General features: G+C 54.0%; 1 protein-coding gene across 1 annotated transcript; it reads left to right on the top strand.

The window, feature by feature from the left end:
- Positions 1–2: 2 nt before the first annotated feature.
- Positions 3–11,143, top strand: SUPT16H (SPT16 homolog, facilitates chromatin remodeling subunit; the record flags this gene model as incomplete). The annotated part of the gene is given in 15 exon segments (XM_068179258.1): positions 3–86; positions 1,055–1,181; positions 1,722–1,840; positions 2,758–2,883; positions 3,958–4,074; positions 4,787–4,864; positions 5,635–5,661; positions 7,070–7,212; positions 8,379–8,470; positions 8,473–8,507; positions 9,223–9,249; positions 9,251–9,350; positions 10,124–10,135; positions 10,138–10,200; positions 11,019–11,143. Coding segments are annotated over 15 exon segments (1,260 nt in total), but the record flags the coding sequence as incomplete, so codon positions are not given.
- Between the last annotated feature and the right edge of the window lie 3,474 nt (positions 11,144–14,617).

The following is a 14,617-nucleotide window of genomic DNA, read 5'->3' as shown; positions in this document are numbered from 1 at the left end:
CGTCCAACCTGCAGAACGCCTTCCGCATCATCAAGGAGGTGCAGAAGCGCTACAAGACCCGCGAGGCCGAGGAGAAGGAGAAGGAGGTGGGCGGCGGTCAGCGGCGGTCAGCCGGGGGTCAACGGGCGTTGAGTGGTCGTTGGGTGGACATTGGGTGGTCAACGAACGATCGTTGGTGGTCAGTGATCATTGAGCAGCCATTGGGTGGACATTGGGTGGTCAACGAACGATCGTTGGGTGGTCAGTGATCATTGGGCGGCCATTGGGTGGTCATTGAGTGGTCAGTGGGTGGTCATTGAGTGGTCAGTGGGTGGTCAGTGGTCATTGGGTGATCATTCAGTGGTCATTGAGCAGACTTTGGGTGGTCAGTGGGTGGTCAGTGAATGGTCATTGAGCGGTCATTGGTTGGTCATTGGGTGGTCGTTGAGTGGTCATTGGGTGGTCAGTGGGTGGTCAGTGAATGGTTATTGAGCGGTCATTGGTTGGTCATTGGGTGGTCGTTGAGTGGTCATTGGGTGGTCAGTGGGTGGTCAGTGAATGGTTATTGAGCGGTCATTGGTTGGTCATTGGGTGGTCGTTGAGTGGTCATTGGGTGGTCAGTGGGTGGTCAGTGAATGGTCATTGAGCGGTCATTGGTTGGTCATTGGGTGGTCGTTGAGTGGTCATTGGGTGGTCAGTGAATGGTCAATGAGCAGTCATTGAGTGGGCATTGAGTGGTCATTGGGTGGACGTTGGGTGGGCATTGGGTGGTCATTGAGTAGACATTGAGTGGTCAATGAGTGGTTATTGGGTGGTCAATGAATGGTCATTGAGTGGTCATTGGGTGGACATTGGGTGGGCATTGAGTGGACATTGGACACTGGGCGGACAATTGGGTGGCTACAGAGCGATCATTGAGTGGACATTCAGTGGCCATTGGGTGGTCAACGAGTGCTCCATGAGCCATCAAGCGGTCACTGAATGGTCACTAAACATTCACGGAGTGGTCGCTGGCCGTTGAGTGACCGCCGAGAGGCCAGCGGCCAGCGGTCAGCGCCGGTCTCGGTGTCCGCAGGGCATCGTCAAGCAGGACTCGCTGGTCATCAACCTCAACCGCAGCAACCCCAAGCTGAAGGACCTCTACATCCGGCCCAACATCGCCCAGAAGCGCATGCAGGGCGCGCTCGAGGCCCACGTCAACGGTGACCCAAAATCCCCCAAATTCCCCCCAAATCCGGGACTTCGGGGTGGGAGCCGAGGTTCTTGGGGCTTCCGTGGCGGATTTGTGGGGATTTTTTTGGGAGTTCCTGGAGGTTTTTTGGGTGTTCCTCAAGGTTTTTTGGGAGTTCCTCAAGGCTTTTTGGGTGTTCCTCAAGGTTTTTTGGAGTTCCTCAAGATTTTTTGGGTGCTCCTCAAGGTTTTTTGGGATTTTCCGACATTTCTGGGGGATTTCTCAAGGTTTTTTGGAGTCCTCAATGCTTTCTGGGGGCTCCTCAACGTTTTTTTGGGCATTCCTCGAGGTTTCTTGTAGTTTCTTGGGGACTTTTTGGGTGGTCTTGAGGTTCTCCAGCCTTTCCTGAGGTTCTTCTGGAACTCCTTCCCTGTTCCTGCTGTTCCTTTGAGCTTTCTTGGCATTTCCCCGGCGTTTTTCCGGCGCTTTTGGGTTCCCGTTGGATTTCGGGGCGGATTCCGCGGGTTTTGGGGTGGTTCCCATGGATTTCGGGGTTTCTCCCGCCCCGCAGGGTTCCGGTTCACGTCGGTGCGGGGCGACAAGGTGGACATCCTCTACAACAACATCAAGCACGCCGTCTTCCAGCCCTGCGACGGCGAGATGATCATCGTGCTGCACTTCCACCTCAAGGTGCGCCCCCGCGCTGGGCTTTCGGGGCTAAAAACGCCGATTTCGGGCAAAACGCGATTTCGGGGCGGAACCCCCGCGGTTTTGGGGCGAAACCTCGGGATTCCGGGGTGGAACCTTCTGGGGTTTGGGGCAGCTCCTGGGTTGGGTCAAAACCGAAGATCTGAGACGGAAACTCCGTGATTTTGTTTGGAAATCCCAGGATTTTGGGGCAAACTCCAGAGTTTGGGTGGGACACCCGCAGTTTTTAGTAGAATTCCATGATTTTGGGTGGAAATCCTGGATTTTGGGGGAAACCTGGGAATTTTTGATGCCTCTGGGTCAGAACCCCGATTTGGGGCCAGACCTTGCTGTGTTTGGGTTAAAATCCGCCCGATTTGGGTCAAAACCTGGAATTCGGGGTCCGGATCGGGTGAGCTGGGTGTGGAAACCCGGAGTTTTGAGTGGAAATCCCTCGATTTCGGCACAAACCCTGGATCTGGTGCCAAAAACCGGCGGTTTTGGGCTGGAACTCCTGGATTTTGGGCTGGAACTCCCGTGTTTTGCCCAAAATCCCAGGTTTTGCCGGAACTCCTGTGCTTTGCCCAGTTTCCCGGTTTTCAAGCCGGAAGTCCCTGGTTTTGCCCAAAATCCCGGGTTTTGCCGTAATTCCCGGGTTTTGCCCAAAATCCCAGATTTTGGGCTGGAACTCCCGGTTTTCGAGCCAGAACTCCCGTGTTTTACCCAAAATCCCGTGTTTTGCCACAGTTCCTGTGTTTTGCCGGAACACAGGCCGGAACTCCCGGTTTTCGAGCCGGAACTCCCGTGCTTTGCCCAAATTCCCGTATTTCAAGCCAGAACCCCCGTGTTTTTGCCCAAAACCCCGGGTTTTTTCCCCCAAACTCCCATGCTTTGCCCGAACTCCCGCGTTTCGGCCCCAGAACGCCATCATGTTCGGCAAGAAGCGGCACACGGACGTGCAGTTCTACACCGAGGTGGGCGAGATCACCACGGACCTGGGCAAGCACCAGCACATGCACGACCGCGACGACCTCTACGCCGAGCAGGTGGGAGCCGGGGCGAAAACCGCGGTTTCGGGGCCCTCGGGTTTGGGGTCAATTCCGGCCACTTTGGGTCAGTCCCGGCCGCTCTGGGTCAATCCCAGTGGGTTTTGGGTCAATCCCGCCCGCTTTGGGTCAGTCCTGGCCGCTTTGGGTCAGTCCCGGCGGCTCTGGGTCAATCGCGGCGGTTTTGGGACAATCACGGTGGGTTTGGGTCAATCCATGGGTTTTGGGACAATCCCGGTGGGTTTGGGGTCAATCCCATGGGTTTTGGGACAATCCCGGTGGGTTTTGGGTCAATCCCAGCTGTTTTGGGTCAATCCCGGTGGTTTTCGGTCAATCCTGGCATTTTTGGGTCAATCCCGGTGGTTTTGGGTCAATCCCAGTGGTTTTGGGTCAATCCTGGCCATTTTGGGATAAATCCTGGAGGTTTTGGGTTCCATCCCGGCCATTCTGGGGTCACTCCCAGGCGATTTGTGAGGTTTTTGTGAAGTTTTTTGGAATTTTGAAGATTTTTCCAAGTTTTTTGGAATTTTTTCCAAGTTTTTCCGAGTTTTGACATTTTTTCCAAGCTTCAACATTTTTTCCACGCTTCTTAAAATTTTTTCAAGCATTTTCAAATCTTGAGACTTTTTTCCAACTTTTTGACGTGCTGGGGGATTTTGGGCAGTTTCCGCGCGTTTCGGGGGATTTTGAAGGGTTTTGGGGTGATTTTTGCAGATATTGGGATTATTCCATGGCTTTTGGGTAATTGCTTATGGGGTTTTGGGGCGATTTCCTGGGATTTTGGGTCCCAGATGGAGCGGGAGATGTTTTTGGGTAATTTCCATGAGTTTTGGGCCATTCCCGCGGTTTTGGTCATTCCCGTGGATTTTTGGGGCGATTTCCTGGGATTTTGGGTCCCGGATGGAGCAGCAGATGTTTTTTCAGTCATTCCTGCGAGTTTTGGGGTCATTTCCCTCAGTTTTGGGCCATTTCCTCGGGGTTTTTTTGCCGTTTTCCCCGGGTTTTGGCCGCTGCCCCGCCCCGGCCGCGTTTCCCACGGATTTCTGGGGCGGTTTCCCGGATTTTGGGGCGCAGATGGAGCGGGAGATGCGGCACAAGCTGAAGACGGCCTTCAAGAACTTCATCGAGAAGGTGGAGGCGCTGACCAAGGAGGAGCTGGAGTTCGAGGTGCCCTTCCGGGAGCTGGGGTGAGTCTGGGGCGAAAACGGGCAAAAACAGGCAAAAACGGACCAAAAGGGGGGAAAAATGGGGAAAAATGGGGGAGAAATGGGAAAAAAAACGGGGGAGAAATGGAGAAAATGGGAAAAAAACGGGAGAGAATGGGGGGAAATGGGAAAAAGGGGGGAAAAGAAGGGGAATAATGGGGGAAAATGGGGCAAAAATGGGCAGAAACGGGAAAAACGTGGGAAAGGGGGATTTTGAGGCCGTTTCTGGGGATTTCAGGGCCTTTTTGAGGCTGTTTCTGGGATTTCAGGGCCATTTTGGGGGATTTTTGGGGATTTCAGGAGTATTTGGGGGCCGTTTCTGGGATTTCGGGACTGTTTTAGGGGATTTTAGGGTTTCGGGGCCATTTTGGGGCTGTTTTGGGGTTGTTTCTGGGATTTCGGGGCCTTTTGGGCCCGTTTCGGGGCCCTTTTGGGGCCGTTTCTGGGATTTTGGGGCCGTTTTGGGGCCGTTTCTGGGGATTTCGGGGCCGTTTTGGGGGATTTTTGGGGGTTTCGGGGCCGTTTTGGGGCCGTTTCCGGGGATTTTAGGGGCTGTTTTGGGGTTGTTTCTGGGGATTTCGGGGCCGTTTTGGGGCCGTTTCTGGGGATTTCGGGGCCGTTTTGGGGGATTTTTGGGGGTTTCGGGGCCGTTTTGGGGCCGTTTCCGGGGATTTCGGGGCCATTGCGGCGTGTTGCAGGTTCAACCGGCGCCCCCCTACCGCAGCACCTGCCTCCTGCAGCCCACGAGCAGCGCCCTCGTCAACTGCACCGAGTGGGTGAGTGGGGGGACAGGTGAGGGGCACACCTGGGCTGCAGGTGAGGGACACACCTGTGCTGCAGGTGAGGGACAGGTGAGGGGCACACCTGGGCTGCAGGTGAGGGACAGGTGAGGGACAGGTGGGACAGGTGAGGGACACACCTGGGCTGCAGGTGAGGGACAGGTGAGGGACACACCTGTGCTGCAGGTGAGGGACACACCTGTGCTGCAGGTGGGACAGGTGAGGGGCACACCTGGGCTGCAGGTGAGGGACAGGTGAGGGGCACACCTGGGCTGCAGGTGAGGGACAGGTGAGGGGCACACCTGGGCTGCAGGTGAGGGACAGGTGAGGGACACACCTGGGCTGCAGGTGAGGGACAGGTGGGACAGGTGAGGGACACACCTGGCTGCAGGTGAGGGACAGGTGAGGGACACACCTGGGCTGCAGGTGAGGGACAGGTGAGGGGCACACCTGGGCTGCAGGTGAGGGACAGGTGAGGGGCACACCTGGGCTGCAGGTGGGACAGGTGGGACAGGTGAGGGGCACACCTGGGCTGCAGGTGAGGGACAGGTGAGGGGCACACCTGGGCTGCAGGTGAGGGACAGGTGAGGGGCACACCTGGGCTGCAGGTGGGACAGGTGAGGGACACACCTGGCTGCAGGTGAGGGACAGGTGAGGGAAAGGGGTGGGACAGGTGAGACAGGGTGCGACAGGTATGGGGCAGGTGTAACTCAGGTGCACCCAGGTGTAACCCAGGTGTAACCAGGTGTACCCCGGGTGCGTTGCAGCCCCCGTTCGTGGTGACCCTGGACGAGGTGGAGCTGATCCACTTCCCCAGGTGTAACCCAGGTGTAACTCAGGTGTCATTTAGATGAACTCAGGTGTAATTAGATGTACCCAGGTGTAACCCAGGTGTACCCAGGTGCACCCAGGTGTCACTCAGGTGTACCCAGGTGCACTCAGGTGTACCCAGGTGTAATTTAGATGTACCCAGGTGTACCCAGGTGCACCCAGGTGCACCCAGGTGTAACCCAGGTGTAACTCAGGTGTCATTTAGATGTACTCAGGTGTAATTTAGATGTACCCAGGTGTACCCAGGTGCACCCAGGTGTAACCCAGGTGTAACTCAGGTGTAACCCAGGTGTAACTCAGGTGTCATTTAGATGTACTCAGGTGTAATTTAGATGTACCCAGGTGTACCCAGGTGCACCCAGGTGTAACCCAGGTGTAACCCAGGTGTACCCCGGGTGTGTTTGCAGCCCCCGTTCGTGGTGACCCTGGACGAGGTGGAGCTGATCCACTTCCCCAGGTGTAACCCAGGTGTAACCAGGTGTATCCAGGTGTAACCCAGGTGTAACCCAGGTGCACCCAGGTGTATCCAGGTGTATCCAGGTGTAACCCAGGTGTACCCCGGGTGCGTTGCAGCCCCCGTTCGTGGTGACCCTGGACGAGGTGGAGCTGATCCACTTCCCCAGGTGTATCCAGGTGTATCCAGGTGTCACTCAGGTGTACCCAGGTGTAACTCAGGTGTCATTTAGATGTACTCAGGTGTACCCAGGTGTAACCCAGGTGTAACCCAGGTGTACCCAGGTGTAATTTAGATGTACTCAGGTGTAATTTAGATGTACCCAGGTGTACCCAGGTGCACCCAGGTGTAACCCAGGTGTACCCCGGGTGCGTTGCAGCCCCCGTTCGTGGTGACCCTGGACGAGGTGGAGCTGATCCACTTCCCAGGTGTAACCCAGGTGTAACTCAGGTGTCATTTAGATGAACTCAGGTGTAATTTAGATGTACCCAGGTGTAACCCAGGTGTACCCAGGTGCACCCAGGTGTCACTCAGGTGTACCCAGGTGCACTCAGGTGTACCCAGGTGTAATTTAGATGTACCCAGGTGCACCCAGGTGTAACCCAGGTGTAACCCAGGTGTAACTCAGGTGTCATTTAGATGTACTCAGGTGTAATTTAGATGTACCCAGGTGTACCCAGGTGCACCCAGGTGTAACCCAGGTGTACCCCGGGTGCGTTGCAGCCCCCGTTCGTGGTGACCCCTGGACGAGGTGGAGCTGATCCACTTCCCCAGGTGTAACCCAGGTGTAACTCAGGTGTCATTTAGATGTACTCAGGTGTAATTTAGATGTACCCAGGTGTACCCAGGTGCACCCAGGTGTAACCCGGGTGTACCCTGGGTGCGTTGCAGCCCCCGTTCGTGGTGACCTGGACGAGGTGGAGCTGATCCACTTTGAGCGCGTGCAGTTCCACCTGAAGAACTTCGACCTGGTGATCGTCTACAAGGACTACGCGCGCAAGGTGACCATGATCAACGCCATCCCCGTGGCCTCGCTCGACCCCATCAAGGAGTGGCTCAAGTGAGGCCCTGCGGCACCTTTCCGGCGGGATCCGCGGAATTCCGGGGCTTTCTTCCGATTTTTTGGGAGTTTTTTTTTGGGGGGTTGTCCGTTTTTTGTTGTTTTTTTTTTTCCAATTTTACAGTTTTTTATTTCGGGTTTTTTTTTAGATTTTTTTTTTTTTAGATTTTTTTTACTCCTCATTTTACATTTTTTAATTTTTTTCGGGGGGCGGGATTTTTGCAGATTTTTGGGAAGATTTTGGGAATTTTCTTTGGGTTTCTTCGGGTGGGTTTTTTTTTCCAATCTTTTAAGGTTTTATATCAGGTTTTTTTCCATTTATTTCATTTTTTTTTATTTAATTTTACATTATGTTGAAGATTTTGGCAGGGGGGGTTTACAGACCTCTGGGAAAAGTTTAGGAATTTTTGGGGTTTTTTAGGGATTTGTTTGGGGTTTTTTTAATTTTTTTAAAGTTTTATTTGAGGCTTTTCGGGTTTTTTTAACTTTATTTTTTTTACATTCTTTTAAATATTTTTTTGTGGATTTTAGAGATTTTTGGGAAGATTTTAAGAATTTTTGGGGGTTTTTTTTTCAAGTTTTTTGCCAATTTTTTCCCACTTGTCCCACCTGTCCGTGTCTCACCTGTGTCTCACCTGTCCCTGTCTCACCTGTGTCTCACCTGTGTCTCACCTGTGTCTCACCTGTCCGTGTCTCACCTGTCTCACCTGCAGCTCGTGTGACCTCAAGTACACCGAGGGCGTGTCCCTGTGTCACCTGTCCATGTCTCACCTGTGTCTCACCTGTGTCTCACCTGTCTCACCTGTGTCTCACCTGTCCATGTTTCACCCGTGTCTCACCTGTGTCTCACCTGTGTCTCACCTGTCCATGTCTCACCTGTGTCTCACCTGTGTCTCACCTGTGTCTCACCTGCAGCTCGTGTGACCTCAAGTACACCGAGGGCGTGTCCCTTGTGTCACCTGTCCATGTCTCACCTGTCCGTGTCTCACCTGTTCATGTCTCACCTGTCCATGTCTCACCTGTGTCTCACCTGTGTCTCACCTGTCCGTGTCTCACCTGTGTCTCACCTGTGTCTCACCTGCAGCTCGTGTGACCTCAAGTACACCGAGGGCGTGTCCCTGTGTCACCTGTCCGTGTCTCACCTGTCTCACCTGTCTCACCTGCAGCTCGTGTGACCTCAAGTACACCGAGGGCGTGCAGTCGCTCAACTGGACCAAGATCATGAAAACGATCGTGGACGACCCCGAGGGCTTCTTCGAGCAGGGGGGTGGAGCTTCCTGGAGCCCGAGGGGGAGGTACCTGTGCACACCTGGCACACCTGGGCACACACCTGGGATTACACACCTGGGCACACACCTGGGATACACACCTGGGCACACCTGGGACACACCTGGGGTACACTGGGGCACACCTGGAACACACCTGGGTACAGCTGGGCACACACCTGGGGCACACCCTGGGGTACACCTGGGACATACCTGGGGTACACCTGGGATACACACCTGGGCACACCTGGGGTACACTGGGGCACACCTGGAACACACCTGGGCACACACCTGGGCACACACCTGGGCACACACCTGGGCACACCTGGGCACACCTGGGGTACACTGGGGCACACCTTGGCGCACACCTGGGGCACACCTGGGGATATCTGGGATACAGCTGGGGTTACCTGGGCACACCTGGGCACACACCGGGGCACAACTGGGACACACCCAAACCCTCACCTGTCCCTCACCTGTCCTACCTCTCACCTGTTCCTCACCTGTCCCTCACCTGTCTCCGCTGTCCCACCTCTCATCTGTCCCTCACCTGTCCACCTCTCACCTGTCCCTCACCTGTCTCACCTGTCCCTCACCTGTTCCTCACCTGTCCCTCACCTGTCTCACCTGTCCCACCTCTCACCTGTCCCTCACCTGTTCCTCACCTGTCCCTCACTGTTCCTCACCTGTCCCTCACCTGTCTCACCTGTCCTCACCTGTTCCTCACCTGTCCCTCACCCGGCAGGGCTCGGAGGCGGAGCCGGGCGAGTCCGGAGTCGGAGCTGGAGGACGAGACCTTCAACCCCTCGGAGGAGGACGAGGAGGAGGAGGAGGACAGCGACGAGGATTACTCCTCCGAGGCCGAGGAGTCAGGTGAGCGCACCTGGGCGCACCTGGAGGCAAAAACGGGGCAAAAATGGGCTAAGAAATGGGGAAAATCGGGGAAATTCGTGTTAAAAATGGAGAAATTCGGGTTAAAAGTGGGGATTTTTGGGTTAAAATTGGGGACTTTTGGGTTAAAAATGGAGGGTTTGGGCGTACCTGCGCACACCTGGGCGCACCTGGGGATGGCTGGAGGGGAAAAAATGGGGGGAAATTTGGGTTAAAAAAATGGGGGATTCGGGTTAAAAATGGTGAAATTCGGGTTTAAAACGGGAAATTTGGGTTAAAATGGGGAAATTTGGGTTAAAAAATCGGGAAATTTGGGTTAAAAATGGGGAAATTCGGGTTAAAATGGGGAAATTTGAATTAAAAGTTGGGGGTTTGGCTTTTCTCATTTTTCTCCCATTTTTCCCATTTCCACTCATTTTTCCCACTTTTTTTCCTACTTTCCCTTTTTTCCCCCCATTTTTTCCCATTTTTCCCAATTTCCCCCCATTTTTTTCCCATTTTTCCCAATTTCCCCCCATTTTTTCCCCATTTTTCCCCATTTCCCCCCATTTTTTCCCATTTTTCCCAATTTCCCCCCATTTTTTCCCCATTTTTTCCCCATTTCCCCCCATTTTTTCCCATTTTTCCCAATTTCCCCCCATTTTTTCCCATTTTTCCCAATTTCCCCCATTTTTTCCCATTTTTTCCCCATTTCCCCCCGTTTTTCCCCCCCGTTTTTCCCAATTTCCCCGTTTTTCGCCCCCGTTTTTCCCCAGAGTACTCCAAGGACTCCTGGGCAGCGAGGAGGAGAGCGGCAAGGACTGGGACGAGCTGGAGGAGGAGGCGCGCAAAGGTGCGGCCCCAAATCCCCCAAAATCCCCTTTTTTTCCCCCAAATCCCCTTTCTTTTCCCCAAACCCTTCCCCCCCCATTCCCGCTTTTTGCCCAAAATCCCGTTTTTTAATTCCCAAAACCCCCTTTTCCCAAAATCCCGTTTCTTTTCCCCAAAATCCCCTTTTTTTGTCCCCAAATCCCTTCTTACCCAAAACCCTCGATTCCCGCTTTTTCCGCAAAACCCCATTTTTTTTAATTCCCAAAATCCCCATTTTCCCCAAACCCCCTTTTACCCAAGATCCCTTTTCTTTTCCCCAAATCCCCGTTTTTTTCCAATTCCCTGTTTTCCCCCAATTCCCCTTTCCCCCCCCCAATCCCCTTTTTCCCAAAATTCTCTTTTTTTTCCTGAATCCCCTTCCATTTCCCCAAAATCCCCTTTTTTGTCCCCAAACCCCCTTTTCCCCAAAATCCCCCCTTTTTTCCCCAAAATCCCCTTTTTTTCCCCGAACCCCCTTTCCCCAAAATCCCCGTTTTTTCCCCAAAATCCCCTTTTTTGTCCCCAAACCCCCTTTCCCCAAAATCCCCCCTTTTTTCCCCAAAATCCCCTTTTTTTCCCCAAACCCCCTTTCCCGCCAAATCCCCCTTTTTTTTTCCCCCAAATCCCCTTTTTTCCCCCAAAAATCCCCCTTTTTTTCCCCAAAATCCCCCTTTTTTCCCCCCCAATTCCCCTTTTTCCCCCCAATCCCCTTTTTTCCCCCCGATTCCCCTCTCTCCCCCCCTAAAAAAAGCGGATTTTGGTCCCCGCTTTTTGCCCAAAATCTCCGTTTTCCGCCCCAAGCCGACCGCGAGAGCAGTACGAGGAGGAGGAGGAGCGGGGGCGGGGGCCGCAAGCGCAAGGGCCCCCCCGGGCGGGGCCGGCCCCACCCCCCCAAGAAGAAGAGGAAGTAGCGCCCCTCCCCCGCCCCCGGCCCCAAATCCGCCCTTTTTCACCCCAAAATCGCTTTGGGGCTTTTCCCCCCGTTTTTGGGTGGTTTTTTCTCCGTTCTTTTTCCGTTTTTTTCGTTCCCCTTCTCTTTTTTTTTTTTGTTTTTTGTTTTTCTCTCCCCCCTCTGGGATTTTGGGGCGATTCCCGCCGATTTTGGGACCCCGCCCAGTTTTTGGGGGTTTTGGTTGTTTTTTTTTTAATTTTTTTTTTTGTTTGTTTGTTTTTTTTTTGTTTTCACAGGGTTTTTTTTTTTGGTGAAAATCGGGGATTTTGGGTTTCCCTGCGGGGTTTTTGGGGCACTTTCCTGGGATTTCGGGGCTCCCGCCTCCCAATCCTGCCCCTCCCCCACCGCCCCGAATCCGCCCCTTTTCACCCCAAAATCGCTTTTGGGGTTTTTTTTTTCCCAATTCTGGTGGGTTTTGTCCCGTTTTTTTTCCGTGTTTTTTTTAATCTTTATTGTGTCCCTCTTTTTTTTTCTCTTTTTTTGTTTTTTTTTCTCCCCCGTCTGGAATTTTGGGGCGATTCCGTGGACTTTGGGACTTTGGGTCCCCGCCCAGGTTTGGAGTTTTTTTTTGGTTTTTTTTTTTTTTTTTTGTTTTGGGTTTGTTTTTTTTTTTAATTTTTATTTTTATTTTTGAGTTTTTTTTTTTTTTTTTTTTTTGTGGAAAACGCTGGGATTTTGGTTGTTCCCCGCAGGGGTTTTTTTGGGGCGCTTTCCCGGGATTTCGGGGGCCCCGCCCCTCCCCCACCCCAGAATTTCCCCAGGTCGCCCCAAACTGCCCCAAAATCCCGTTTTTCTGCCGGTTTCTCTATTTATGGGGGTCCCCCGCTTTTTTGGGGGGATTTCCCCCTGTTTTGGGGTTTTCCCCCCCCCGGGTTCGGGGCCGCCCCTCCCCCGCTCCCCTCCCCCACCCCCCCTCCGCGGCTCTTTTTCCAAAAATTCAATAAAATTCTCGTTTTTTAAGGTTTTCTAACCAAAACGGGAATTCCTGCGCGCCGGGACGGGGAACGGGGGGAAGACGGGGGAAATTGGGAAAAAAAACGGGGGGGAAAATTGGGGGAAATGGAACAATGGGGGGGAAATTGGGGAAAATTTGGGAAAATGAGGGAAATTGGGGAAAAAAGGGGGAAAAATGAGGGAAATTGGGGAAAAAAATGGGAGAAAATTGGGAAATTTGGGAGAAAATGGAGGAAATCGGGAAAATGCTAAAATGGGGGAAAATTGGGGGAAATGGAGGAAAAAATGGGAGAAATGGAAAGATGGGGAAAATTAGGAAAAGTTGAGAGAAAATTGGGGAAAATGAGAAAAATGGGGGGGAAATTAGAAAAAAAGGGGGGGAAACATAGGGAAAATGGGAGGGAAATGGGGGAAATTGGGAAAACTGGGAAAAAGTTTGGGAAAGTGGGGGGAAAACGAGAATAATTGGTCAAGAAATGGGAAAAAGTTGGAGAAATTGGGGAAACTTGGGGGAAAAATGGGGAAAATTGGGGAAAATGGGGTAAAATTGGGAAAAGGGGGGGAAATTGAGGACACTGGGAAAAAAATAGGGAAAATGGGGGAAACTGGAGAAAAATGGGAAAGAATTTGGAAAATGGGCAAAAAATTTTGGAAAATGGAGGGGAAATTGGGAAAATAGGGGGAAAATGGTAAAAATGGGGGGAAATGTGAAAAATGGGGGCAAGCGTTGGAATTGGGGTCAAAACCAGTTTAAACTGGGCTCCAATGGGCCCAGACCAGTTTGGGGGGGGTGAAACCAGTTCAAAGCGTGGGAACCCAGTACGGGGCAAGGGAAACTGGTTTGAACTGGGCCCAAACCAGTTTGAACTGGGCCCAGACCAGTTTAAATGGACCCAAACCAGTTTAAATGGGCCCAAACCAGTTTAAATCATCCCAAACCAGTTTAAATTGACCCAAGCCAGTTTAAATGGACCCAAACCAGTTTAAATGGACCCAGACCAGTTTAAATGGACCCAGACCAGTTTAAAATCACCCCAAACCAGTTTGAACTGGGCCCAAACCAGTTTAAAGTACCCAAGCCAGTTTAAATCTCCCCAAACCAGTTTGAATGCACCCAAACCAGTTTAAATCACCCCAAACCAGTTTAAATGGGCCCAAACCAGTTTAAATCACCCCAAACCAGTTTAAAAGGCCCCAAAACCAGCGCGAACTGGGACCCGGCCTCGTGCGGGCCCCCTCGGCGTGACTGACAGCGCCGCTGTCCAATCCCCACCCGCCCTGGGCGCCACTTGTCCAATCAGAGCCCGCACTGAGCTCTTCGCCCCGCCTTTTCCTCTGAGCCAATAGCGGCCGGTGGCGCATGCGCCCTGCTCCCCGCGCGTCTAGGGGCGGGTACTTTGTCAGGCGCTGGCCTGCGGTTGGTGGGGCGGTAAAACCGGCAGCGAGAGCAGCCAATCAGCGCCGCGCGCGGCGTGATTGACACCAGCACGGAGCCCCTCGCGGCCTCTCCTCCCCCTCCCGCGCCGCGGCGGCCTCCACACGCCCATTGGTTCAGAGCCGGACTGACGGCCGCAAGAGCCAATCAAAGCACGGCAACGGGCGGCGGGGGCGGGCCCGGCGCGGCTCGCGGCGCTGAGGGCGGTGCGGGCGCCATTTTGCACTCAGCCCCCGGAGGAAGCGGCGGCGGCGGCGGCGGGAGCGCAGCGGTGCCCGGAGCGGTGAGGGGGCAGCGGGGGAGGCTCCGGGGGGCCCCGCCGGGGCTCCGGGGGGTCCCCGAGAGGGGAGAATTCGCCGGGCGGGGCCGGGGGGATGTGGGGGATGGCGGGGGGGGGGCGGAGATGGCGGCGGCGCGTGAGGGAGCGAGGCGGGAAAAGGGGGGGGGGCGGGGGGGCCGCCCCCTCAGGGCCGTGAGGGAGGGGCGGGGCCAGAGGCCTCGTGGGCGGGGCTAAAGCCCTGGGAAGGCTCATTAAGTAATTAATTAGAGTAATTAGCCCCGGCGGAGCGGGGGAGGGGTGGTAATTAACCCCTTCAGGGCAGTAATTAACCCCGCCGTGGGGCGGGGCTAGCCCCGCCGAGGGCGTGGTTTGGGCTCGGGAGGCGTGGTTTAACTCCTGGACGGGTTAATTAACTCGCTCCGGGTTTAATTTAACCCTGAGGGGGCGGGGCTTACCTCGCTGGGGGGCGTGGTTAACTCCTCGGCTTCATTAACCCCTTGCGCGCCATGGCTGGGCCCAATTAACTTCCGTTGGAGCCCTAATTATGCCTTATGCATACTTAACCCCCCAGTGGGCGTGGCTAATTGTTAATTAACGCACTTCAGGATAAATAAACCCGCGAGGGGCGGGGTTAAACGAGCGGGGCGGGGCTACATGTGGGGAGGCGTGGCCACTTCCACCGTGGGCGTGGCCAATTACACCGTGGGCGTGGTTAACCTCGACTCTGGGGGCGCCCAAAGCGTCCGGGGCTATAATTAAACCCCTGGAAGGCTTTAATT

This window comes from Anomalospiza imberbis, unplaced genomic scaffold, assembly GCF_031753505.1.
Source record: "Anomalospiza imberbis isolate Cuckoo-Finch-1a 21T00152 unplaced genomic scaffold, ASM3175350v1 scaffold_82, whole genome shotgun sequence".
Classification (NCBI taxonomy): domain Eukaryota; kingdom Metazoa; phylum Chordata; class Aves; order Passeriformes; family Viduidae; genus Anomalospiza; species Anomalospiza imberbis.
Note: the sequence above shows the minus strand (reverse complement) of the source record. Positions and strands in the feature narration are given on the sequence as shown.